This window comes from Brachyhypopomus gauderio, chromosome 7 (assembly GCF_052324685.1).
Source record: "Brachyhypopomus gauderio isolate BG-103 chromosome 7, BGAUD_0.2, whole genome shotgun sequence".
NCBI classification, from domain to species: Eukaryota; Metazoa; Chordata; class Actinopteri; order Gymnotiformes; family Hypopomidae; genus Brachyhypopomus; species Brachyhypopomus gauderio.
This window is the reverse complement of record NC_135217.1, coordinates 30,660,321-30,687,747: the sequence shown is the minus strand read 5'-3', so window position 1 is coordinate 30,687,747 and position 27,427 is coordinate 30,660,321. Positions and strand designations below refer to the sequence as shown.

Sequence of the window (27,427 nt, the reverse complement as noted above, 5' to 3'; positions counted from 1 at the left end):
CAAAGGGTGCTCACATACATTTATTATCATGAGGTTAATACAAAGAACAGCATGAACATCACATGCTTATTGAACAGTTATAGAAAGAACCACATGAACCTCACGTGTGTACAGAATACTTATAGAAACTCTAAAAATGTAAGATTTTCCATTACACTTATTCCATTACACTCTGTGCCTTGACTGCCAGGTGACGTTCATATACATAAATCTGAGTAAAGAAGGGATGGGACCTCTAGAGCTTTCTGGAGGTACAGAAACGCTATTACTAGCCATGGTGGAAGTCTCGTGCTATCACAGGTGAAGCCACTGACCCGTCCTTCAACAGCTCCTATATCAATCCTGTTTGTCTGAGGTCCTTTGGATTTTCTGCTTGTGGTGATGCTTCTCCCCCATTGCTTCTGTTCCACCATTCATAATAAGTTTTGGGTACAAAAACTTTGCACAAGTAGCAAATAGAAGAGCAGCAAACTGCAGCATGTGGCATAAAAATACAGGAGGCTGGTTCCACCATATCTAATTTTATTTGCCATCTGAAAATCCAGTTCATTAGGAGACAAAAAGTTGTTACTGAAGGGCTTTTTATGTCAGAATCATTATTATTGTAAAATTTGAATTCTGTTTTTTATTTTTATTTTTTAATTACTAATTTGGTTGCTATTTTCTTTATATGCAGACCTTTCATATATATATAGTTTAAAAATGTGATTTCACAGCCCTCCTTTATCTTTTAGAACAAAATATAGCATGTTCTACTAAAAGAAAAAAATATTGTAACCAGAAAATGTCTTATAAGAAAAATATAGATACAAAATTTATCTGGAAAACATTTGTGTGTGTATGCGCTTTTTTAAATTGTATTTTTTTCATTTACCAGTTTAAGCTATTATACATCAGAAGTGTCATAACAGACCATTACAACTATAAAGTGATTTGCAACTGCAGTGTCACTCAAATATTTGGGACTTGACTTGGACTTGAGACTTGCAAAAAATGACTTGTTAGCATCTCTGTGGGTCAGTAATACCTTTGGTAGTCCTGGCCATACATCTCCCTCAGATTTTCCAGTATTGTCTCAGCTGCATTTCTAGTGAGGCAAGTGTCTGGAGGCCTCAACAGATTTGGCTTGGTCATGTCACACACGCTCACATTCTCAAGCAACTCCTCCCGGTCAATGCTAAACGTCCATCCCGGCTCCATGTGGAAGGCCATCGCCACGTGATCCCACACGTAATAATACTCTACGTTGCCAAGCCGCTTTGCAGACATCTTGCATTTTCTGTCGTCCACCTTTAGCGAATAGTTGTAACAATCTGATGGTGATTGGCAGGTCCAAGACATACATCCCTCACGGTACCCACACACACCACCCATGCCAGATGGCAGGCGAGGATAGTCGTTGTATTGATGGACGTGCGGTGGGTGGACCAGCACGGAGTAGAGGATCTCCTGCCGGTAGAGTTCAGTGCCCAGTACACGCAGGACGGGAGCAGACTGTCCACAGAACTGCCTGGAGTACAGATGCAGGACCTTCCTAATAGGGAAGTTGAAGCAGAAGTTGCCGTAGCGAGACTCCCTCTGGAACGCCGGGGAGGTGGTGAACTTCTCCAGGAGAGGACGCTGGGCGCGGTACCCATCCTCAAGTGACCACCTGAGAAAGCGCCTCTCGGCAGAGCTGATCTCATTCTCCGACACGTAAAGGCTAAACCACAGGAAGTTGTCATCGAGCCGGCGGAATCCACCATCTCCAATGATGCCGCGAACGCCACTCTCCCCTGTCACATGACACACTCTGGATATTCTGAAGAGCACCGATTCAGGATAAGAGGGAATGTTGGTCTTCGATAGGTAGTGGTTGTTTACGCTCCAGTACTCTTTGAACTCAGACAAACTCACGTGCTCCCCATGTTTGCGTATTTGCGGAGGGCCTCTGGAAGAAACAATTTAGCTGTTAGCAAAATAACATACACAGTAATAATAATAATAATAATAATAATAATAATAATAATAGTAATAATTACAATAGGTTTCCGACACTACGTGTGTGAACCCTAATAATAATGCTGAGAAACTAGTGGAGGTGGGTCAGAGCATATTACTCAGGTGCTCACCACAGGTGGCACCATTGGTGGTTACCAGGCAGGGTAATTGAGTGATTGGGAGTTTCACCCTCGGCTGGGAGTCAAGCACCAGGTGGCCGCGCATAACTGTGGGCTGACGAGCACACAGTTCGCAGAGAAAACTAGTGAGAGTGAAGGTCGCGCTCTGCGTGAGTGTGAGTTGTACGAGAGAGTGTGGGTGAGTAGCTAAATCTGTTCTAATTATCTTAAGTTTTCCTATTTACTTTACTTTTTTATTATCTTATTTACTTTACTTTTTTTTACATTTTATGTTATTTTAACATTTTTATCTTTAATTTCTTTTAACATTTTCTTTTTGTCTTATCTCCTTTTAATGTTTCTTTTTATTTATACTGTAAAGCACTTTGAGTTGCATGTATGTATGAAAGGTGCTATACAAATAAAGATTATTATTATTATTACTCCTTATTCCATGCAGTCTGGGTTCTATTATGCATGTTCACTAGTCTTTAACACTGACATATCTTGCTGATGTCTTGAGTCACAGAAGATATATTCTTCTAAAGATCAGTGAAGACAGTCAGAAATGTCTGAAATTTACGAGTCACTTTTGATGATGATATATTAGCTTAGTATCAAGATAGTAAGTCTTCTGTCGTCTTCGTCTGGATTGTGAATTTGTGCGAATTATGTGTAATATGTGTCGACGTTTTAGGCAAAAAAAAACCTCGAAAATCCGTTATGTTTACTCATTTTAAACAAATCACCGATTGCTGTTTATTACGGGCGAATGTCTGGATTTAAATTAGTTCAAGCTAAATCAGTTATCATTACATATATACGGCATCAGACGTTACGTATCCACGCGTTATACTCCATTTAAATTCATATAAAAACCTCGGGATAGACACTGTGGAAAAACCTCAAACATACAAAAGTAAGTGTAGACCGCTGTAAATTGGAGACCGCTCCTCGGCGAACTGAAAGTCATTAAAACAACTAAAGATGGAAATGGAACCAAGGACGTTACTTCGCTTGTTTGCAGAACCAAACGAGTATAATCTATACAATAATTTGCAATGTTATGATACACATTCTGATATATGAATTAGTTTATCATGTTTGCCCATTTACCTGAAATTAGACATGGTGCTCTCTTCTGTGCTCTCTTCGTAGTGCAGGACATTCAGCAATATGCTGGTCATCCCAGAAACCCAGGCAAAGTGGGTGGAGTCACCTTTCAAATAGATGCAAGACAGCTTACTTTCATCTTCGAAACATCGCTAAGGTCCGAGATATGCTCTCTCCTGCTGACAGTGAAAAACTTGTCCATGCATTTATCACATCAAGGCTAGATTATTGTAACGCTGTTCTATCTGCTCTTCCAAAGAGCTCTATTTCGCACCTACAGCGAGTTCAGAACGCGGCTGCAAGGGTTCTGACCCGCAGGAGAAAGAGAGATCATATTACACCTGCACTCCACTCACTGCACTGGTTACCTGTCAGCTTTAGAATAGATTTTAAGGTTCTAGTCATGGTTTTTAAATGTCTTCATGGTCTTGCCCCTCTTTACCTAAGTGAAATGATGGTTAGATATGTTCCAGTCAGGTCTCTCAGGTCTTCAAACAGTAATCTACTGGTGATTCCTAAAAGCCGATTAAAGAGGGTGCTTTTAGCCACTATGGCCCAAAGCTCTGGAATTCTCTTCCTGAAGAGCTCAGAGGCATTTCATCCCTGCATAGTTTTAAGAGCAGTCTCAAAACATTCCTGTTTAGATCCGCTTTTAGTTAAGAAACTCTATCTTAATAGTTTTATCTTATTTACTTTACTTTTTATTATCTTACTTACTTTACTTTTTACTTTTTATGTTATTTTAATATTTTTATCTTTAATTTCTTTTAACATTTTCTTTTTGTCTTTTTGTCTTTGTCTTATCTCCTTTTAATGTTTCTTTTATTTATACTGTAAAGCACTTTGAGTTACATGTATGTATGAAAGGTGCTATACAAATAAAGATTATTATTATTATTATTATTATTATTAATCTTATTTAAGTAATGATTCTGTTAGAACTCTAACATAATCATTACTTAAATTATCTATATATGTGACGCGGGAGGCGGCTGACGGACGAGACACGAGTCCGCTGGAATTTCTCACGGTCACTTTATTACAATAACAAGTATTGCGCAATAGCGCACGTAGAACATAGAACTAGACACGTAACGTGTAACCATTAGACAACGACGAGCACAGGACACTGCGCGAGCGCACATTAAATAGACAAACCACATTAGCCCCACGTGATTACGAGACGATTCACAGGTGAGACTTATCACACGACATAACCCCAACCACGAATATCCACTGACGCAGACAAAGCACGTGGACAACTTTGACACACGCCCAAAAGGGAGGGGCTGGGGTCCTCAACGTGACAATATAATTATATTATTATTCTATATGAATAAAATTACCATTAACACCAAGCCACTTTTCTCACAAATCCATAATCCAGATGGTTTATGAGGATATAAGCTTTCTAGACATTACAGACAACAATTGTACTGTGAAAGTGTCACATGGTACAGGTAGGGTTGAACAAATTAGTGTAGCTAATGTGGCTAGTGTAGCTAAAGAAAAAGTGAAATCAGGTTCTGTAGCTCTGTGCTTATAACACTGTCACCTATAAACTAGGGTCTGTGAGTTCAATCCTCACAAGGGTCTTTCTAAAAATGCTGTGAGAGCTATGCTGTCAAAGCAAGCTGTGTCCCTGTTCAGTCGTTTGTGGGACCTTGAATGTTGATCACTGAGATTTCTTTGTTGAAGGCAATAGTGTCAGGTATGTCTCGTTCAAACTGACCTTAATTTCCACCTTGCTAAATCATAAAAAACAACTTTAAGGCAATGAATTCATTATGTTTAAACTTTATTGTCCACATTACAAACAGTATTGTGTAATTAATGAACATGAACTGACATAAACACAAATTTTCCTGATCTGAATATATAGAAATTGAAGTTTCCAAAATGTAATTTACCGCTGGTCAGAATTGGCTTAAAAGTCACACTTTATGAAGTCCTCTGTGTTCAGTTTGGGCGGGGCTCCCTGACAGAGACTGAGGTGGTTCACTAGTGTCTCCTTCTTAAACCTGAAGACCTTACCCTGTGGGACATGGAAGGCCAATACTACATGGTCCCACATAAAGAACTTCCGTTTCTTTGTGGGCACCTTAGTCGCCAGCATTCTGGCAGACAGCCGAAAGGCATGAGTCTTGCTCAGTCCCTGTGGTCTCCACACTATCTTCCCATCCTGGAACACACATGTGGCACTGGGATGGTCTTCAAGCAGCGGGTATTTCTCAAAGTCTTTCTGGACGTCAGCAGCATGGATCACGATGGCATACATGACCTCCTGCTTGTAGACCACCGTCTCATATATACGCATCTGCGGGGCTTGCCCCATGCAGAACTGGTCTGCATAGACTGCCAACAGCTCTGGTATGGGGAATGTGAAACGTAAGTTCCCCAGCCTGGAGGACTTACAAAAGGCTGGTGAGGATGTGAATTTGTGCAGGAAGGGTTTACAACCATTATTGACTCCTTGGAGCTGAAGGAAACGCCTCTCTGCATCTGCAATGTCATTACTCGATACAGCTAAACTCCACCACACCAGACCCTGCGCCCCAGGATCTTTAAACCCAGAGTCACTCAGAATGGCCTGGAAGCCACTTAAGTTAGTATCGTGTCGTACTTCCGACACATGGAACTGTGTCGGATACGGGGACTTTGGAAGATATGTAGAGAGGTACTTATTCTGTATTTTATATCTAAGGTCAGAAAACCTCAGGTGCATTCCTGAGAAGTACGTTTCGTTGTGTCCTCTTTTATTTATGCGATTCATTATGGTGTGTCATGGATAGCCAACTGGGGAAAAAAAGAAGAAAAAAGAAGAAAAAATTATTTAATACAAGTAGTTGAACTTTGTTTCACCTTCATCCATTTTATGGCTCAGGGTCATTAGGGGTTATTTATAGTTGTGACCTGAAACTGCGTTATATTTCTTTTTCCCCCTCACTTTAGCTCATCTGGAGACATTTTTAGTGAACATTTAGAAAATGTTTCACGAACGTGGTTACAATCGCATCATTTAGGCTATAGTGCATTTACTCACTGATGCATCATAAGGAATAATCATTTTAATATCACCAGTAGTTAATAACCTTTAATGTTATGTAACTCCCTTGAGTGTTTCACTTTGCGAGGCATTCTCAGTTCTTTGGCTTGCATCATGAAACACTCGCTAGTTCTTGATCTACACGGTCTGCTTTCCATAAATGCCTCTGCAAACCAGGGCATTAGAGACTCCTGCACATTCTAGACACCTGTACATTCAATATTCCTGCACATTCTAGACTCCAGCACATGCTATATTCCTAAGAGACAAAATAAATACACAGAGCTGAACATCTTTAATGTCATCATTAAATGTCTAAGAACGACTTCATTTGTCCACTGAATGATAGTCGTGTCTGTTTCTCATTCCTTCTTCTCTTAGCCCACAGCACATAGCTGGCGGTGGGCCATGCCATGACTCCATTTCTAGTGAAACGTCTCACGGCAGAGAAATCGAAACTTTGAGACATTTAACCCTATACTACAAAGCGCCATGTCTAAACACACAGCTCCACGCCCAGTACAGAGAAAGACAACCGCAGTCTCCATTCTAATGAGGCTGTTAAGGTCCATTTAGAACTGAACATGATTTTTTAATCTCATCACTACATAGATGTTGCTACATTTGTGTTACTCAGACTTTACTATAGTACATTGTACTGAAACTTTAATCCTCACTTTTAAGTTACAATGTGAACTGACGACCACACGTAATTTCAGAAATTAGCTTCCTATTATTCTCCCCGATCTTCAGCTATAACTGCACTCTATTTAAAAACAGTACACACCAAAAAACAATGATGCATTTACTTACCAAATGCCTAAATGAAAAATGTTCCAACTTTCTGACCAGCAGTTCTTGCTAAACCACAGAATACAGTAACAAGTATTAGAAAATAGAAAGATAGAAAGCCCCTCCTCTCCTTCCTCTTCTCTCCTCCTCTCCTCACTCTTCTCTCCTCCCTCTCCTCCCCCGCTCTCCTCCCCCTTTTCTCCTCCCTCTCCTCCCCCCTCTCCTCCCTCTCCTCCCTCTTCTCTCCTCCCTCTCCTCCCCTCCTCTCCTCCCTCTCCTCCCCTCCTCTCCTCCCTCTTCTCTCCTCTCTCTTCTCTCCTCCCTCTCCTCCCCTATCCTCCCCCTCCTCTCCTCCCTCTACCTGACTCCTCGGTAGGGAGTGACACTGGCCTTGGGGATAGGCAGCAAAGATTTAGTATCTTCAGGTCCTGTTCCCACTCATGAACGAATAGCATATATTCATCTGGTCTGAATCTACAGAGATACCTTTGATTTAGAACATACTACATACTCCTTCAACATTACTTGACATAGTCTTTAGAATTTATGACTAAACTCTCTGGGACATTTATAAATATTCAGGGTGACTAAAATACTGATTCTCACAAAACTATTTACATAATACTGAAGGCATTTATACAAAACAATATAAGGACAGGCCTTGTAGGGTTATACTTTAAATTTAGAATGATCATCATTATATCTTGATCTATAGTTTTTTATATATATTTTTTCCAACATCCATGGGTAACAATCATATAGTAACTAGTTAACTCATACACCCAAATATATACATGGACCAAAACATCAGAGTAAAATGAGAGCTGAACAGAATCAGGACATTTTCACTTGGGCTTTCTTTCAGTGTGTCTGATTGGTCCAGGTCAACTTGAAAGTGGTGGGAGGGGGATTTCCATTAACTGTGAAGTTGAAACTCAGCATGATGCTAGAAATATTACTGCATACTGGCCATTCAGAGCAGGGTCTGATAGCATTACTACTGCCCATTCAGAGCAGGGTCTGATAGCATTACTACTGCCCATTCAGAGCAGGGTCTGATAGCATTACTACTGCCCACTCAGAGCTGGGTCTGATAGCATTACTACTGCCCATTCAGAGCAGGGTCTGATAGCATTACTACTGCCCACTCAGAGCTGGGTCTGATAGCATTACTACTGCCCATTCAGAGCAGGGTCTGATAGCATTACTACTGCCCACTCAGAGCAGGGTCTGATAGCATTACTACTGCCCACTCAGAGCTGGGTCTGATAGCATTACTACTGCCCATTCAGAGCTGGGTCTGATAGCATTACTACTGCCCATTCAGAGCAGGGTCTGATAGCATTACTACTGCCCACTCAGAGCTGGGTCTGATAGCATTACTACTGCCCATTCAGAGCAGGGTCTGATAGCATTACTACTGCCCACTCAGAGCTGGGTCTGATAGCATTACTACTGCCCATTCAGAGCAGGGTCTGATAGCATTACTACTGCCCATTCAGAGCAGGGTCTGATAGCATTACTACTGCCCACTCAGAGCTGGGTCTGATAGCATTACTACTGCCCATTCAGAGCAGGGTCTGATAGCATTACTACTGCCCATTCAGAGCAGGGTCTGATAGCATTACTACTGCCCACTCAGAGCAGGGTCTGATAGCATTACTACTGCCCATTCAGAGTTGGGTCTGATAGCATTACTACTGCCCACTCAGAGCTGGGTCTGATAGCATTACTAATGCCCATTCAGAGCAGGGTCTGATAGCATTACTACTGCCCATTCAGAGCAGGGTCTGATAGCATTACTACTGCCCACTCAGAGCTGGGTCTGATAGCATTACTACTGCCCACTCAGAGCTGGGTCTGATAGCATTACTACTGCCCTTTCAGAGCAGGATCTGATAGCATTACTACTGCCCATTCAGAGCAGGGTCTGATAGCATTACTACTGCCCATTCAGAGCAGGGTCTGATAGCATTACTACTGCCCACTCAGAGCTGGGTCTGATAGCATTACTACTGCCCATTCAGAGCTGGGTCTGATAGCATTACTACTGCCCATTCAGAGCAGGGTCTGATAGCATTACTACTGCCCATTCAGAGCAGGGTCTGATGGCATTACTACTGCCCTTTCAGAGCAGGATCTGATAGCATTACTACTGCCCATTCAGAGCAGGGTCTGATAGCATTACTACTGCCCATTCAGAGCTGGGTCTGATAGCATTACTACTGCCCACGCAGAGCTGGGTCTGATAGCATTACTACTGCCCATTCAGAGCAGGGTTTGATAGCATTACTACTGCCCATTCAGAGCAGGGTCTGATAGCATTACTACTGCCCATTCAGTGCAGGGTCTGATAGCATTACTACTGCCCACTCAGAGCAGGGTCTGATAGCATTACTACTGCCCATTCAGAGCTGGGTCTGATAGCATTACTACTGCCCATTCAGAGCAGGGTCTGATAGCATTACTACTGCCCATTCAGAGCAGGGTCTGATAGCATTACTACTGCCCACTCAGAGCTGGGTCTGATAGCATTACTACTGCCCATTCAGGGCAGGGACTGATAGCATTACTACTGCCCATTCAGAGCAGGGTCTGATAGCATTACTACTGCCCACTCAGAGCTGGGTCTGATAGCATTACTACTGCCCACTCAGAGCTGGGTCTGATAGCATTACTACTGCCCATTCAGAGCAGGGTCTGATAGCATTACTACTGCCCATTCAGAGCTGGGTCTGATAGCATTACTACTGCCCACTCAGAGCTGGGTCTGATAGCATTACTACTGCCCACTGATAGGGTCTGATAGCATTACTACTGCCTATTCAGAGCTGGGTCTGATAGCATTACTACTGCCCACTCAGAGCAGGGACTGATAGCATTACTACTGCCCATTCAGAGCAGGGTCTGATAGCATTACTACTGCCCATTCAGAGCTGGGTCTGATAGCATTACTACTGCCCACTCAGAGCTGGGTCTGATAGCATTACTACTGCCCACTGATAGGGTCTGATAGCATTACTACTGCCCACTCAGAGTTTGTGTAAAAGCTTGTAAGGAGCTCCAAATTAAATGGGCGTACCACATGCCATACCACCCTCAGTCGTCCGGAATGGTAGAGAGAACAAATCGAACCATAAAAAATAAACTACGAAAGGCGATGCAAAACTACAACACCCAGGACTGGGTACAAATCCTTCCCATAGTACTGGCCAAAATTCGAATGACAGGCGTAAAATCTCTCGATAATCTCTCGCCGTACGAGGTGGTTTTGGGCAGACCGTTTCCCATCCCTTGGAGAAAAGGGATGGCTTCAGTCGGAATGACGGACCTAGATGTACACCTGAGTGAGTACAGTCATGGGCTCATGACCACGTTAAATGAATATTGGGAAAGGATCAACCACCTTATGGCAGATCCTGTCTGAAGTGCAAGTTAATAAAGGGTTTATAGTATTAACTGCCTTCCATCGTGGTGTTTCGCTGCTACAATACGAAATGGTGAAAGGCAGTTATTGAGTGGACATAACTTTTTGCGTGTCGCGTTCATATGTCAATGTTAAACAGTCACGGAATCTGTGCTGTCAAATTGCAGATCAGGTGTAGATGTAAAAAACACCTCTATGGGCTAGTGCACTATAGAGCCCTGGGGTGCGACCTAAGCTTTTGTCCTTAATGGATTTTTTTCCTTACATTACTTTTACTTTTATACTTTAAGTAGTTTTGAAAGCAGTACTTTAACACTTTTACTTGAGTAAAAAGCTTGAGTTGATACTTCCACTTCTACAGAAGTACTTTTAAACCCTAGTATCTATACTTCTACTTGAGTAATGAATGTGAATACTTTTGACACCTCTGTCTCACTCTGCCTTATTTTGATGTACTGTGATAACGTTGTCGCTTTTCCACATGATAATATTTTTTGGCAATATGCGAACTGGATCGCCCGACAAACCACTAATGAGTCATGCTATGTGTGTCACATCATGCCCACCAGTACTTCCACATCCTCCGTAAGACCTGACATCCCTTCCGAGACTGACACACTTCAGGCAGTGAAAGAAGGCTGCTTAGCAGATCGCTGTTTAGATTTTAAGTCGACTCTTTGGTGTAATAAGCATAACAGTAATGAGCTGATTTGTCTGAAGAGGACTAGAGCTCAAAAAATTGACATGTATTCAAATTGGCAGTCACCAGACAGTACCCTCGCACGTGTTCAAGCCTTTAAGGCCTTGATGGGGCCTAACTCTGTCTTCCTGTACTGTTTTCAGAGGAACGGTAGTACCCCCGTAGGAAAGGTGCATAAGGATCACTGTAGAATTATCGTAAGGGAAGATTGTTTCTTGAACTGTTCTATTAACGGTTCTATGGTCACCCCTGACTACCGAGGGACCATGAGGGTTGATAAATATATGGATTGGGTCTGGGTCTGTGGATATAATGTTTACCTATCCGTCCCCTATAGCTAGGATGGACAATGTGCATTCACGAAACTAAGAGGCTCAGTAACAATGGTCTCTACTAGTCCCCTTAAGCCAGGAAAACGCATTAGAAGAGTGAAACGACATTCCAGTCCAGGTTTTTCCCCGCCTGAGCATCAGCTTGAACCGTATATGACCAGGTTCTGGACTAGTTTCTTCCCGCAGGTTGGGGTGGCCCGACTCTGAAATCATGTAGAAGAAACTCATTACCGACTCGCCACGTATGTAAATGCCACTAACCAAGCTGTGATAGGTGTTAAGGCTGAGCTTACCGCCCTAAGACTAACCGTGATTCAGAATCGCATGGCTCTAGATATTTTGCTTGCTGCACAGGGTGGAGTCTGTGCATTAGTTGGTGACCAATGTTGTACGTATATCCCCGCTAACGATGATGAGCACGGATCCATAACCACTGCCGTGGAGAAAATGAAGTGGGTAGCGAGGGATTTGACGGATGATGAGACCGGAAGTAATTCCTGGTCTCTGTGGGGAACGTTGTTTGGATGGATGACTCCGTATATTGCCATGGCCATTCCTATCGTCACCGTTGTTTTGCTGTTGCTGTGCTGTGGTCCCTGTCTTTTCAGGTGTCTGATGAATCGGATGTGGGCTATGGCCGATGCCTTGACACAAGCTCACTCTCATGACATGAAGCATCTGCTCCTGAAAACCTAGCAGACCAGTTTTATCCTTGTATTTGCAGAATGTATTAAAGTGTTGTGATATTATTGCATTTAATCACAAAAGAGGGGATTGAAGGAATATTTTGTCCTCTTATGTCTGCTGTAATTCTGAACATTATGTCCTTTTTATGTTCTCTGTGACCCCTGCCACCCTATTTCACACCTCTCCCCCTCCATGTGAAAGTTCTCTATGTACCAGAGACAGGCTTATTACTTCCTCCCAAGGTGTTGTGCTTCCTGTCCGCTATGCTACATACAGATGAGTTATACTCTGTCTGCACAAACGCCTGCGTGGGAAAGAATGTGTTTGTTATGAATATGACAAAATATGAATATGAAGAGTAAATCTAAAATGGGATAAAAGTAAAAAGCGTAAGTGCATCATGCCCCTCCCCCTCCACCCTAATCAGTGGACACGCTCAAATAAATTAAGCAGTAAAGATCCTTCTTCCATTTGGCAGTATAAACCAGTTTTGTCTCAGCGCTTGCACAGGAGGGGCTGGTATGAACACAGAAACAGATCAACAGCGTTCTTCAAGATTTAGATGGTAAACAGAGCACAACAAAGGGCCAGGACTAGATTGATGGGGATATATGATTATTACAAATGCACAATATAACCACCCACCCCATAGGGGCTCTAGCCACTGCAGCCAGGAGTCACTGGCGGTGGTTCGAGGTGCAAACCACACGTTTCATATCCGTGATGATATTAGTAAGCGTTATCGGGGATATTAAAACAGCATAAGGGATTATGAACGTCGCCCCCTCTGCCTGCACTAGCAGGAAGTCAAGAACCAAACGGTTTTGACACGGTGTGAAGTAATATTTTATCTTCTTATGCTGTACCTCTGAACATTGTGTCCTCTAATGTTCTCTGTGACCCCTGACACCCTATTTTACACCTCTCCCCCTCCTCCTGTATGTTCTCTCTGAATGTGTACCAGAGACGGCTTATCATTTCCTCTCAAGGTGTTGTGCTTTCTGTCTGCTATGCTACATACGGATGAATTATGTTCTGTCTTCACAAAGCCCGCTTGAGAAGAATGCATTTGTTTCCATATATGGTAGAATTTATTACCTATGTTAGACTAGCCTCATTGAGCCCACCCTGTTGCTTGCACGCATAGGGCTGGTCTGTGTATGTATAAGTAAGAGGAGCGCCCTCTTATCTTTGAACATTTGGGATACAGCCTGCCTGTGTGAATAAACTCCTCTTTTTGCAAGAGAGTAGTTTGTTCCTCATTTGTTCCGAAAGCTCTCCGCCACACACTTCTCTGCAGAGTGTTACTATCAAATTGAAGATTAGTACTAGGTGATCCTCCGTGACCCTCCGCTCATTGCTGAACACAAGAAAGGTGCTTTCTACTGAGAAACAAAAACCTTTACACGGTGTTAACCACGTGAAGGGCATGAGTAGTGTTGTTAGGATTTCTTAGAATCTACTAACACAAGCTCCACGTGTTGTCCAAGGGTCTTTAAGGGTGTGCTCTTCATAGTAATGAGCCATGTGAATTTGTGGGACATCACTAACTCGAAGAAGCTTGTAGAGGGAAATTCTGTAGGGAGCCCTAAAGACCTTAGGATTTGGACCCATAGTATTGTTAACCTTGTAAATCCTGTAAAGCGCTTTGTGACAACATATGTTGTGAAAAGCGCTATACAAATATATTTGATTTGATTTGATTTAAGAAGTGACCAACAATTGTTGCAAAGATACTCAATCTTCAATAATATGAAATAAATATTGTAGATCAGAGTGCACACAGTAAAGAACTAAACCCAGTCCAGCAGCTCAGCTGATAGCGATGGGCTATTTGAAGCTTGATTACAAACGTTTGATTTGGATTTAAAGTGGTGAACTCTAGTGTTGCAGGGTCAGCCATCCATAAGGACAGACCCTAAAGTTGTGATTCACAAGCAAACACATATTTGCCTCAACGCAAGGGCAAGCATCACCAATTACATCTGCAATTAAACATTGGACCACTTAGCAGATAACAGGTCACAGCACTAAATGGTACTTAACAGCCCCAGAGACACTGCTGAGGTAATGTGGGCTGAATGAACTTTCAATGAACTTTCATTCTGCAGCCCAAACCACCACCCCAGTCACTCTTCTGTCTAACCCCACGCAAGGTCGTTTGACCTCTGGGCTGTTAAGTATGTTTGTTATTATCTCCAAGGTGTGGGAGCTCTTATGCCTTTTACAGGGAATTACAATATTCAGTCAGGACTAAATTTGGATCCTGTTTTACAGAAAATTGCACATGAGGGCAGGTGTATTTGAATAGTATATCTTACAACTGCAGTCTGCAGCTTATCTCATGTGTCCCACCTACTCCCTTCTGCTCCAGGGTCACTGCTGACTGGATGTTATTGAACAGCGGACCATACTTATGGTGGAGGGCTGCACTACAAAGATATGCCAGATGCAAAGACTATTGTTTTCTGACTTTTTGACTTACTGAGTTTTTCTTGGGAAAAGTTTACTCTTCTGGACGTTTGACACTAAACATGGAGTGCTGGGCCATACAAGACAATAATAATAAAATACACTTTCTTAAACATAGTGTACAAAGTGCTTAACTGAGAATAAAATGAATGTAAGAGTAAGAAAGCTTATGACATCCTGAGATTACCTCACTGCCAAAGTAAAGAGATTAGAGAATTAAACACAATTTGGAACATTAAATAAAAGAGAAAGAAATAAAATAAAATATATAGAAGGAAATAAAAACAAAAGAGAAGATAATCTCTTCCTCTTGCGGATGCTGGTGTGGTGTGTGCAACAGAGTCTTGTGAGGCCTCCCGGTGAAGGTTGACCTTGCTATTCACCAGCAAGTTCAGAGTTGCTCTTGTTTGCAACATATTTAGGAGATTAGAACATATTAAGTACTAATATCATGTTATTAATAATTACATATTAATTACATATTAATTTACACAAGCAAACCCACCTGAAACTGGAACAAATTTACATGAATATTTTTCTCATTTATACCAAAGAAATTATTTGACCGTTATACATGTTATGTAGGTTCCTGTCTTTAACTGAAAGTTAGATGTAACCTGTGGATGACACACATCTTTGTGACAGTAGAGGTCTGACTCAGTGCATTGGCATTGTTGTGTCACTGTGCCTTTCTCTGAAAGAAAACACCAAGGCCACATACTTGCCTCCTGCCTCATCTCACCCCACTGTAGAAGGTCAAGATCAGTGCATGTCGGGAGTCACACCATTACTCCTGAACCATTACGCATGTCGTGAGTCACACCATTACTCCTGAACCATTACGCATGTCGGGAGTCACACCATTACTCCTGAACCATTACGCATGTTGGGAGTCACACCATTACTCCTGAACCATTACGCATGTCGGGAGTCACACCATTACTCCTGAACCATTACGCATGTCGAGAGTCACACCATTACTCCTGAACCATTACGCATGTCGGGAGTCACACCATTACTCCTGAACCATTACGCATGTCGGGAGTCACACCATTACTCCTGAACCATTACGCATACTCCTGAACCATTACGCATGTCGAGAGTCACACCATTACTCCTGAACCATTACGCATGTTGGGAGTCACATCATTACTCCTGAACCATTACGCATGTCGAGAGTCACACCATTACTCCTGAACCATTACGCATGTTGGGAGTCACACCATTACTCCTGAACCATTACACATGTTGGGAGTCATGCCATTACTCCTGAACCATTACGCATGTTGGGAGTCACGCCATTACTCCTGAACCATTACGCATGTTGGGAGTCACGCCATTACTCCTGAACCATTACGCATGTCAGGAGTCAGGTAAGGTGATATACCGTGTAATATCATGGGCTTACCTGCACTGTGTGTGAGGGGAAGAGTGAGAAATGCTTTGGAGTATTCAAGCAAGCAGGATGTTCTCCATGTTATTCTCCATGTTGGTAGTCCAAATCCTCAGAAAATAAGAAGCAAATTACTAATCAATGAGGGTGTCACGTGGGGCTATGCCCCCTCTCCTAGCTGTCACTCTGGGTTCCCTCATGTCTGTGTATCTTGTCTGTTGATCCCGCCCAGCTCGTCTGTTGCCCGATTCCCCATTGACTTATGACCCGTGCCTGCTGTTACGACTCTGCCTTTGGAATTTCCTTTAATAAATCTCGCTCTCCTCAGCGTTTGTGTCCGCCTCCCTGTTCTGCCCCGCGCAGATCGTTACAGAGGGTAGGAAACACAAAGCATATGCTTCCAACGCTCAGAAAAGGAAACCTGGCTTCAAAGGACATTAAATTAGTTTTAGCAGTAATTTGCACTGATCATCTTAAGTGAGACAAGAAGACAAGGTCTTAAAGATAAACTAAAGCCATAAATCTGTCCTCTGCATCCAGCTCCCACACCAGAGACTAGTCTTTTCTAAGGCTTAGTGGCTGTATGCACCAGCTCCGAGTTTACAAGCCACTTTGATAATAGCACTTTCTCAGAGAAGGACAGGGCACTGAATAGCAGGGACCTATATCACCCTAGATGACCCTAGATAACTTATCCAAAGAGTTCCCAGAGAAAAGGACTTGGATTTTATTGACCTCATACAAAGGGGAAAAAAACAATATGTGTTTAAAAACACTATAAGTGTTTAAAGTAGTCACTTATAATCACAGGCAGCCTGTAGAGAAGAAACAATCTATATTCCTTATGTATCTCCATGACAAAGAACCACATTAAGTGATGAGGGAAAAGCAGATGGTCCTTGAACTTGTGTCACTCACATGAGCTGAGAAGTTACACTAATGTCCCAGATGGGGAAAGAGGAAGCCATTCACCCATTACTCATCCACATGCAATGATATAGCTAGCATCTCCTGCAGATGCTCCGAGTGCATGTAACAGATCTCTGAATCAATCCATCTTTAATAAACTTTATTTTACTTTGATTTCTTACGCAAATGCCACTGACTGTCCTTGCTCGCCATTAAGATTCAAAATTTCAGCAACTTATGGAAAAGGTTTGAAATGGAAATTATGCTTAAAACAAGATTTGGGCTAAGGGGCAGGTTCTAGACTCCTGCTTCATTTGAACTATGTTAGGCCTTCTTCCAATGTGCAGAATAATTTGAATCTTGGGGTGATTTTAGATAGTAGGTATAATGTCAAAGTGAAATGTTAATTTTAGTGGTTGAATATGTAGATAAGTATACTGAATTGATTATCTTGGAGTAACAGATTCTACTCAGACCTGAAATTGATTTATATATTAGAGATTATACAGTTTATATCAATCAGTCCATTGGCACTCAGTCCTCAGTTCATGTTCAATTCATGCATATATCTATACAATTTGCTTGTGTAGATGTAGAATACTGTGTAGACCTAACACATTGAGTAGATGTAGAAACTTGTGTAGACCTAACATATTGTGTAGATGTAGAAACTTGTGTAGACCTAACACATGTAGATGTAGAATATTGTGTAGACCTAACACATTGTGTAGATGTAGAATATTGTGTAGACCTAACACATTATGTAGATGCAGAATATTGTGTAGACCTAACACATTGTGTATGTAGAAACTTGTGTAGACCTAACACATTATGTAGATGTAAATATTGTGTAGACCTAACACATTGTGTAGATCAGGGATGGGCAACTGGCGGCCCACTCAGTGCGGCCCGCAAATAGATCAATAATAATTTAATAATAAAAAAAAAAAAACCGATAGAGCAGGACTGTTTTGTTCTTGTCACGTAGGGCTACGCCCCCCTCTCCCGTGTCGGTGTTGTTCCTTGCCCGGTTATCCCGCCCTGCGTGTCTGTTGTCCTGGTTTCCCTCTGTCTGCCACGCACGTGTCGTCATTGTGTTCAGTTGTGTCTAGTTTAGTCCTGTGTACTTGTATCTCTGTGTTTCGCCCGTTGTCGGTTATTTGTGGTTTGTTCGGTTTTGTGGATTATCTGTCATCGCTGTTCTGATATTTTCCGTCTCCGTTGTGAATGGCTCTCCTGTTACGACTCCTGCCTGTCCTGTTGACCACTTGGACGGCTCTCCCATTTTGACCCGTGCCTGTACAAACGACTTCGCCTATGGAATTCCCCTTATTAAATCTCGCTCTTCTCAGCGTTTGTGTCCGCCTCCTCGCTCCGCAGCGCGCTACGCGTTACAGTTCTTTGATATGAAGGAGTTCAAATTCCTTTTTGCACTTTTTTATTAAGCAAATGTTTTGTCTTTGTTGCTTATTAAGGACATGTTAATGCATTTATATGCAGAAAATAGATGTATGTTGGTGCAATAAACATACAGATCTGAATTCATTGAAAATGTGTTCTTATTGAGAATAATTTGTAGTGTCTTTCATATTCAATTATCTGAAGTGCGTGGTCATGTGGCCCTCCAATAATAGTGATGAAAATTTTTTGGCCCTCTTTATCACCTAACACATTGTGTAGATGTAAAATATTGTGTGAATATTTGGTGAAAAGAGGAAGCAGACAAAGCCCCAGAGCTTCATACTGTGAGCAGAGATGTTGTGCTGTCATCTAAGGGGGATGGTGAGTTACTTGTTTTAATACTGAGAGTATTATAATTGAGTATTTTCTGATATGCATATACATTTTATATTTAATTTTATGGTGTTGCATCTGTAAAACTGGCTGTTTGTGTGTATATATGGCTAAAATGATTTTGAGGTAGAATCAACAAAATGCTTTTTTTTTTTGGGAGATCACCTGCTGAGATATGCACCCTCTTAATTCTGGCTACACTGGTGTTACATTCATGAAACTCATGGAGTCAACATAAATTGGTCCCAACTATATACCTCTAAAGTAATCTTGAGCTAGGATCAGCAGAGAGTGAGTTCCCGAGAAGGGAATGCATCTCACGGCAGGGATACTGAATTCGTCACAACATCGGCAACATTGTCGCTTTGAAGCCAACTGATATAACGGTGATCAATCAGATTTTTACTAGCTAGCTATCGGTTGCTAAGTCTACTTTGTTTGTTGATTGATGAAAATGATGCAATACTCACAGTTGTCTGGGCCAGATTACAGAATGATACTGGCTCAGGTGTTGGGGACCTCATGTGTTGAATAGGAGACAACAGAAGAAAATCCCTTGCAGTTAAACGTGATGTCTAAACCACAGACTTGCATTATGAAATCTAGTGACCCTAAAGTAGGTGTGATAGTACATGGCCATTGTCATAGTGACACGTCTCTACCCCTTCAGCCCAGTGTGTTCGTTTGATGCAGGGGAAACAGGAACTACAGACCAACTTTGCAATGCTAGAAAAAAGGCTTTTATTTAAAACAGAGATATATCTCGGGGAAATCTCAGAGACACGAGCAAAAACTGTGCATCAGAGAGATTCCAACAAATATTGTTACATGCATTCTTTATATACTATTTCTCCGCACCTCAAACCCACAGACCTTCTATGCCTTACATGGCATTGTTATTCAAACAAACAATTTTTTGCACTCTTCTGCAAACCCCACATTGCTTATACATATGGTTCCTGACTTTGTACTGTTTGCTCGACGAGAGGTCACCATACATCATAAACTCATACTTCAGCAGTGTCAGCATTGTTAGGTCTCCCCTTCCTGCTTGAGCAATCATCTTCTCGTTTATACTCCTTACACATCATTATTTCCCAAGGCCCCTTTTTAGGGTTCACAGCTCGGACACATCTAAAACAGTGGTTACATTTAATTCCTATATTATGTTTAAAGGGTAAGCAAAATATATTGTCGCTAATGCTAGTGCTAAGCAAAAACCCAAAATCACAACACCATGCGGAGAGGAAAAGAGGATGTGATGTAACAGCTCAGCAGGGTCCCATGGTGCTGCAGACAGTGATCCCAATCGGGGCCACAAGTCTCAGAGCACCACAGTGATCAAACACTAGAAGATGTTTGGGCTACAAAAAATCATCTGAAAAATGTTTTAAAAGGAGTTAACTGCATACCTTGGAGAGTTTTGTCAAGTGAAGATGGACATCTCTTACATGACGGACAGCAAGTTACGAATCTGACGAGTGTCCAAGCTTGTTCATGAAGCGATGAAGCCTCGCCCAGCCCCGTCCCAGTGTCTCTATCTGTCCCGGTCTCGTCCAGCCCCGTCCCAGTGTCTCTACCTGTCCCAGTCTCGCCCGTCCCCTCCCAGTGTCTCTACTTGTCCCGGTCCTGCCCGTCCCCTCCCAGTGTCTCTACCTGTCCTGGTCTTGCCCAGCCCTGTCCCAGTATCTCTACCTGTCCCGGTTTCATCCAGCCCCGTCCCAGTGTCTCTACCTGTCCCGGTCTCGCCCAGCCCCATCCCAGTGTCTCTATCTGTCCCAGTCTCGCCCGTCCCCTCCCAGTGTCTCTACTTGTCCCGGTCTTGCCCGTCCCCTCCCAGTGTCTCTACCTGTCCCGGTCTCGCCCAGCCCCGTCCCAGTGTCTCTATCTGTCCCGGTCTCGTCCAGCCCCGTCCCAGTGTCTCTACCTGTCCTGGTCTTGCCCAGCCCTGTCCCAGTGTCTCTACCTGTCCCGGTCTCGCCCAGCCCCTTCCCAGTGTCTCTACCTGTCCCGGTCTCGCCCAGCCCCTTCCCAGTGTCTCTATCTGTCCCGGTTTCGCCCAGCCACATCCCAGTGTCTCTATCTGTCCCGGTCTCGTCCGGCCCCTCTCCTGTGTCTCCGCCTGTCTCTGTTGCTGTGGAAAATGCAGAATTATTAGTTTCTGATATAAGAGAGTATTTTTGAACATAGCGTGTGACCAAATGAGGAAGCTTGAGGTCACCCTTGGGGTCAAGGGACTAGACATGGGGGGAGAAGATATAAACTGAGACATGTTCCAGACAGAAGATCTGTGCCCAACAAGAGCATGTTTTCCCTAGGAGTGCAGAATATATGTGCTTAGACAGGCTTTACTGGTACTAACATATCTTATCTATGTAATCTGTGTCCATAAATGGTATGACTTAGTAACACATAAATTAGAGTGATTTTGGTGAAGTAACCATTCTGTGTGTATTGCTTTCACTGACTGACACTCTCCGAGCGTGCGTAACTCCAACATTAGTTAAGCCAACTACACACACAGGTGATAATTTAAGCAAGGAAAAATGTAGCCAACTAAGAACACAGAAAAAAAACTGTACTTGAAAGCATAGGCGGAGCCAAAGCAGGGGCCGGGGGGGCGCTGGACCCCCCTGAATTCTGATTGGCCACCCCAAGTGCCCCCCCCTCCCCCGATGACTGACGTGTCACCGCATCGCACATCTTGTTGAGAGCCTGTTGCGTTTTGTAATCGGTAATAATACTCAATGCTCAATTTCATTTAACACATGCAAGCAGCAGGCACGACGGAGAAATTTTTCCAAACGAACGTGTTGTGCCGAATTCCGACTCCCCTCGTTTGCACACGCATAAAAACGCTACAGATGATATTTGAGAGATACAGTGATTATAACTTAGTTCACTGAGAACTCTAGTTTTGTCCTAACTAGATATCAGATATCAGTTCAGAAACTGATCAGGGGTGAGTTTCCCAAAACGTTCTTTTAGCCCGGTGCAGCTTATAAAACATTTTCCTTTTTTTTTTTTACTTTGTAGGTGCGGGTAATATTATGAATGAATTATATTATAATTTTACATATTGTACATAAATAAATAGTAAAAAAAGACACTTTTCTAGGAAAAATAATATTATACTACACATTACATCTACAGTGGTTTCTTTGACCCGACTTAAGTTTGTGTGACCGTATCAGTGATGTAAGTTACTGAAAATATGTACTCAAGTGCAATTAATTATTTCAAAAACAGTCACTCACTGATCGAGGGAATGCTAAAAGCAGCTTTCCTATTTCGTATATTTGGATTGTAAGATATGCCAGAAGTAGCACATCTGTGTTTTTACTTTTACATGTTGTACATTTTGCACATTGTTAAAAAACTGCAAATTGCATACACAAATCTGATCTCCTGCGTGCTTAAGATGTACTTGATATGAAAAGTATAACATTTACAGATTTTGATTGCAATTGAATGCTTTTCGTAAATATACATTGTCATAGTCTATGGACCCCCTAAAATAGCTTTGGCCACCCTCTGGCCACCCCAAGGATAAAAGTCTAGCTCCGCCACTGCTTGAAAGGCCCTGCTGGGGGATTGTAAGGATTTTCCCACAAGTAGAATCTCTTCCTGTACATAAAACATCTGTGGCCAAAATGTCACTGACATTTGTTTGTTCCTCATGATCTCTTCTGCCATTTCTCCCTCCTTTGCACGAACACCCTCTTTCCTGCATATTTGATCTATATATACTGTGATAACTTCCCAATTAACTGTGCTTGCTTCTTGGTACGACCGACTCCGTGTCATACTGAGAATAACATCTCAGGAATAAAATCCCGGGGCCCTGGCGGAAGAACAAACAGAAGATAAGGTGGAGCCGTGTGGAGGCTAACTTCACGGTTTTCAGGGGTTCGTAAATGAAAATTTGATCAGAATTCTGGTGAACGAGTGTATACTGGGAATTATATACTGGGAAGTGTAGGGGCGTGACAGCCGAGCGCACAGGGCAATATGGATGTAAATCTCTTAGTAAATAAAAACGAACAGTAATTCAGCAAAGCTAAAGTATAAATGAGCGCCTGCTGAGTATTTATACCTTTTGCTCAACAAAAGTGTTTTTACTTGATTCACCACGAACAGGAGCTCGTTGGTTTGCCCGGTAGTCTCGCGCCAGTGCTCGTGAGGCGTGTCTACGTCACTCAATGCTCATAACGGTTTATGAAGTTTTAGTGAACTGGTAACATAACGCGGATCACAAAGTGGTGATTATGGGTGATTTCAGGTAAAAAAAAAAAACAACTAATTTATAATATGCATTATATTATTTTGATAGGGTACAGGAAACAAATATTGCTGCTCCGTTCACTGACTTTCGATTTGCGGAAGGATGTGAGAGCGTTTACTGACCGGCTGCTACTATAGTGATATATAACGACTTGTTTCCACTTCTTTTACTTGAATGAATCGACATCCGTTCGTCCAAACAAATTATTTTGGTTATTTGTAGCAGAAAACGTGATCATTCAAGTCCAGGCGAGGTAAAAGGTTCTTGTGAAATGCTGGAGTGCCAAAATTCCCATAGACAAATGTCTTGGCCTATTTTAATCTTTTAGATACAAGTTAGCTTTTGTTTTAGGAGGGACTGTCGTTTCTGGGTAGAAGTTAACACGTTTTATTGTTTTATTGGGCTTTTTATTAAGACTAACACAGCGTAAGTATAAGGTACAGTGGTAGTGATGATGATATTGGGGGGAATGTTCGCGTTTCACCTCTTCTTTGGCTCACTAACGTCGTCCTAAAATCTCCAAATTTACATTTTCTACATTTTTTTTTCTACATTCCACATTTTGGTGGTGGAAGAGAGAACAAGTTACAATCAATAGATTTCGTCAAATTTCCCGATCTTTCAGCTTAACTGACCAACATTTCTGCAGGACTGTCTATAAAGCATGTAGTTCACTGTGGTAAAGTTGGGTTCCGTTCGCATATTCGCACATTCTTTCTTCAGTAATTTTAAGACAGTATTAGCAAGTGTCAAATATGCAAATTGCTGGCAACGAAGATAAACACCTGCAATTTGTTTATGTCCGAAATAGACGTGCAAATAACGTCTTCAAGCTTCTGTAAACATGTAAACTGTAAACTGTGAAGATGTAAACTGAGACACATCTGAGAAACATTCTTCAACTGTTGAATTGTCAATGCAGTAAATTGTTACATATACATACATACATATACATTTACAATCGCTTGTAGTGTACAGCCATGTCTGACAAACATACTATCCTTAGAATTGGTAAAATGTCTTTTTGAATTTTAATGACTTTTGTCTATTAGAAAATTACTATTGTAAGACATGTATATGTCATGCAGAAATAAAACCACTTGTATCCAGCGACACATCTGTTAAACACAACTACCTGTAGGTTGGTTAAATATGCCAATTGAATTTTAAAGATTATTTAATGTAGTAAATTGCTATAGTGAGACGTCCATATGACATACTACCCTTTACTACTACCCTGAAAATTTCCCAAAGTAAAAATATTGCTACATGTAGTATCTATATGACATGTATATGTAAAATCATTTGTAGTATTTAGAGACACTTCTGGTATGCATGCTACAATTTTTAGTTTTGGTTAAATTTTAAAGATTTTAAAAATTGAATCAGTAGTTATGGTAAAACATCCATGTGACAAACAGATGTAAAATGAGTTGGTCCCAGCGTGGTTCCCAACTGGTCCTACACTCTCTGTCCTATGGTGGATGCCGCCCTGTGTTATTTACAGGGTTTACCTTTCTGAATTATGAAACAAATATTTAGATTCCATGCAATATTTCATGCAACATTTACCTGCATTTTATGTTTAATATTTATATTTTAAAAGTATATATAAAATGTAGTTTGAATATTTAGTACAATGTGTTTTATACATAATGTGAATATTTATTGGTCATAATTTTTAATTGGAATAAAATATATAGATAATATAAACATATGTTTACTTGTACTTACGTAGCCATGGCAAATTAGAATATATTTACAAATTGCTAAATTAAGTGGAGAAAAACTACATATATGTAGTTTCAATGCATTATGTTTCAATGCAGCTAAAGCAATGTAGTAATTTATACACTATTTCATTTTCGCAGAATCAAATGTAGAGAGAACAAAGAACCTTAGAGATGAAGACAGTGAGCAGATTTGCAGCCTTTACTGTGTTTCATTAATCCAAGGTCACCACCAAGCACCACTCCTAAATTCCTGACATTATTGACCACCTCCAAGATTTGTGCTTTTGTTAAAATTTGGCTGTAGAAAAACACCCCCTAAATCACAGAACAAAATATACTGGATGTTCACTGTGTTGCCAGATATTCTGAAATAGCTGAGAGACCAAAAGAATCAGCCTACAATGTTGTTTTATTTTATTACTCAGCATTGTGTGTGTATGCTATTTTGCTAACAGCTAAATTGTTTCTTCCAGAGGCCCTCCGCAAATACGCAAACACGGGGAGCACGTGAGTTTGTCTGAGTTCAAAGAGTACTGGAATGTAAACAACCACTACCTATCGAAGACCAACATTCCCTCTTATCCCGAATCTGTGCTCTTCAGAATATCCAGAGTGTGTCATGTGACAGGGGAGAGCGGCGTTCGCGGCATCATTGGAGATGGTGGATTCCGGCAGCTCGATGACAACTTCCTGTGGTTTAGCCTTTACGTGTCGGAGAATGAGATCAGCTCTGCCGAGAGGCGCTTTCTCAGGTGGTCACTTGAGGATGGGTACCGCGCCCAGCGTCCTCTCCTGGAGAAGTTCACCACCTCCCCGGCGTTCCAGAGGGAGTCTCGCTACGGTAACTTCTGCTTCAACTTCCCTATTAGGAAGGTCCTGCGTCTGTACTCCAGGCAGTTCTGTGGACAGTCTGCTCCCGTCCTGCGTGTACTGGGCACTGACCTCTACCAGCAGGAGATCCTCTACTCCGTGCTGGTCCACCCGCCAAACGTCCTAGACTATGAAGACTACCCACGCCTGCCCGTCTACGATGGCGTCGGCGTGTGTGGCTACCGTTGGGGCCGTTTGTCCTGGTTGTCCCAGTCTCCCTCCGATGGTTATGCTTACAAACTGGAGAAGAATGAGGAGGAGAGGCTGATATGGGCACAACCCCATCATAGGCAGGAGTTCTACCTATGGGACCAGGTGGCCATGGCCTTCCACATGGAGCCTGGTTGGACACTACACATGGACAGGAAACAGCTGCTCCCCAGGGTGAGCGTGTGCAAGATAGCAGAACCATGTCTCCTGAGAAGTCCAGACACTCCCCTCACTAAGGATAGGGCTGATAAAATACTACGGGAGCTGAAATCCCGTTATTCATGTTAAGGGCGAGTGATATTAACAAAATGTCAAGGAGGTCTGCTCCATGTGTAGCACACAGCTCCACTCAGTTCGCACTCTCATGCATAGGGTTTATCTTTAAAAGGAGCTTTAAAAGGAGCAATCCCCCATTCTGTGGAGGTGACGTGTAGAGGTTTAACTTTAGTTAGTTAACACAGTTCTGAGTTAATGTGTACTTCAAATAATGTCCACTAGATGGCGACGAAAAGCTGCACACGGTTTGTTATTTTAGGGTTCATTCTGTACTATAGATCCAACATCAGTCACTTTAACTCTGCACAGTTCTTTTATAATATATAATGTAAGTGATATTTTCTTTTTTAACATCGTTAATTTACTTATTTTAAATATTTCTTCTGCTGTTTTGTTTTTTTGTGGTTCCATAATGTGAAACTTTTTTTCCACCCAGAGTACAACCTAGGCTATGAGCAACAAATAAAGGAAGCAATGGAGAGAAACCGGTCCCCATGAGTTTTCTTAACTAGTTTGAAATGTAAAGCTGTTTTAGCCATCCCTGTCCCATGCTAAATAAGCTTTAATCTGTCTCTGCCTCTGTAATGGTTTGTCTGGTCATTTCATTGTAATGTTGGTGGAATCCACGGCAGCTGTACCTGTCCTTCTTCCGAGAGGGTTTCTCAGCCGCTTCTCATACATTAATATGTCTAAATAGTGTCGGAAGCACCGAGCCCCACTCCCAAGGCAGGCTCATTTGTATATCACTTTTCAGACATCGTCAAGAAGCGTTTCAGAATGTATTCTACTTACTTCATAGCGAGGTAAATTCGCGATATTCGAATCTCGCTCAGCACAAAACGTTTTTCATTCTTATTTTGAAATAAATATATATTGCATAACAATGTTGCACTGACATATTCACTGACATATTTGACAAATATTACATGCACGGTTCAGCAGTGCTTCGATTTAGAATATGCGCATGCGCGAGAACTACTAATAAAACATGAAAACAATTAAAAAGAAATTATTTTACAAGCGCTGAATTTATTTTACAATTAATTATTTTACACACGCAGTAATTCAGTATTTATACGAGTCACTGGGTTTTAAATAACTTTGACTGAGCATCCCGTCATAGCTAAAATAATATTTGCTAACATGGCTCAGTGCATAGATGAAACCAAGCTGTAGCCTATAGACTTTAACAGTAAAGATTGGCAAGGGGAAGATCTCTAATACATGTACATTCACGGCATTTACAGAAGCACCTTATTTGCTCAGTCTACGCAGCTTGGAAGGGGAAT

The 27,427-nt window shown here is 41.9% G+C and overlaps 2 protein-coding genes across 5 annotated transcripts; one reads left to right on the top strand and one right to left on the bottom strand.

The window, feature by feature from the left end:
• Positions 1-34: 34 nt before the first annotated feature.
• On the bottom strand, positions 35-19,392 carry LOC143519565 (uncharacterized). Of its 4 annotated transcripts, XM_077013149.1 has the most exons (4): positions 19,235-19,392; positions 16,077-16,172; positions 3,216-3,318; positions 35-1,930 (listed from the first exon to the last, which is right to left on the bottom strand). In XM_077013149.1, exons 3-4 carry the CDS (start codon positions 3,284-3,286, stop codon positions 1,018-1,020), a joined length of 984 nt encoding a protein of 327 aa, XP_076869264.1. In that variant the 5' UTR covers positions 3,287-3,318; positions 16,077-16,172; positions 19,235-19,392; the 3' UTR covers positions 35-1,017. The 4 variants fall into 4 exon arrangements, with proteins under 4 accessions (XP_076869264.1, XP_076869265.1, XP_076869267.1 ...); XM_077013150.1 differs by lacking the exon at positions 16,077-16,172; XM_077013152.1 differs by lacking the exons at positions 35-1,930; positions 3,216-3,318 and adding an exon at positions 4,994-6,008 and having other exon boundaries at positions 19,235-19,364.
• Positions 19,393-22,749: 3,357 nt separating this feature from the next.
• Positions 22,750-26,728, top strand: LOC143519566 (uncharacterized). The gene is made up of 2 exons (XM_077013153.1): positions 22,750-23,046; positions 25,256-26,728. Exons 1-2 carry the CDS (start codon positions 23,033-23,035, stop codon positions 26,148-26,150), a joined length of 909 nt encoding a protein of 302 aa, XP_076869268.1. The 5' UTR covers positions 22,750-23,032; the 3' UTR covers positions 26,151-26,728.
• The last annotated feature ends 699 nt before the right edge of the window (positions 26,729-27,427 follow it).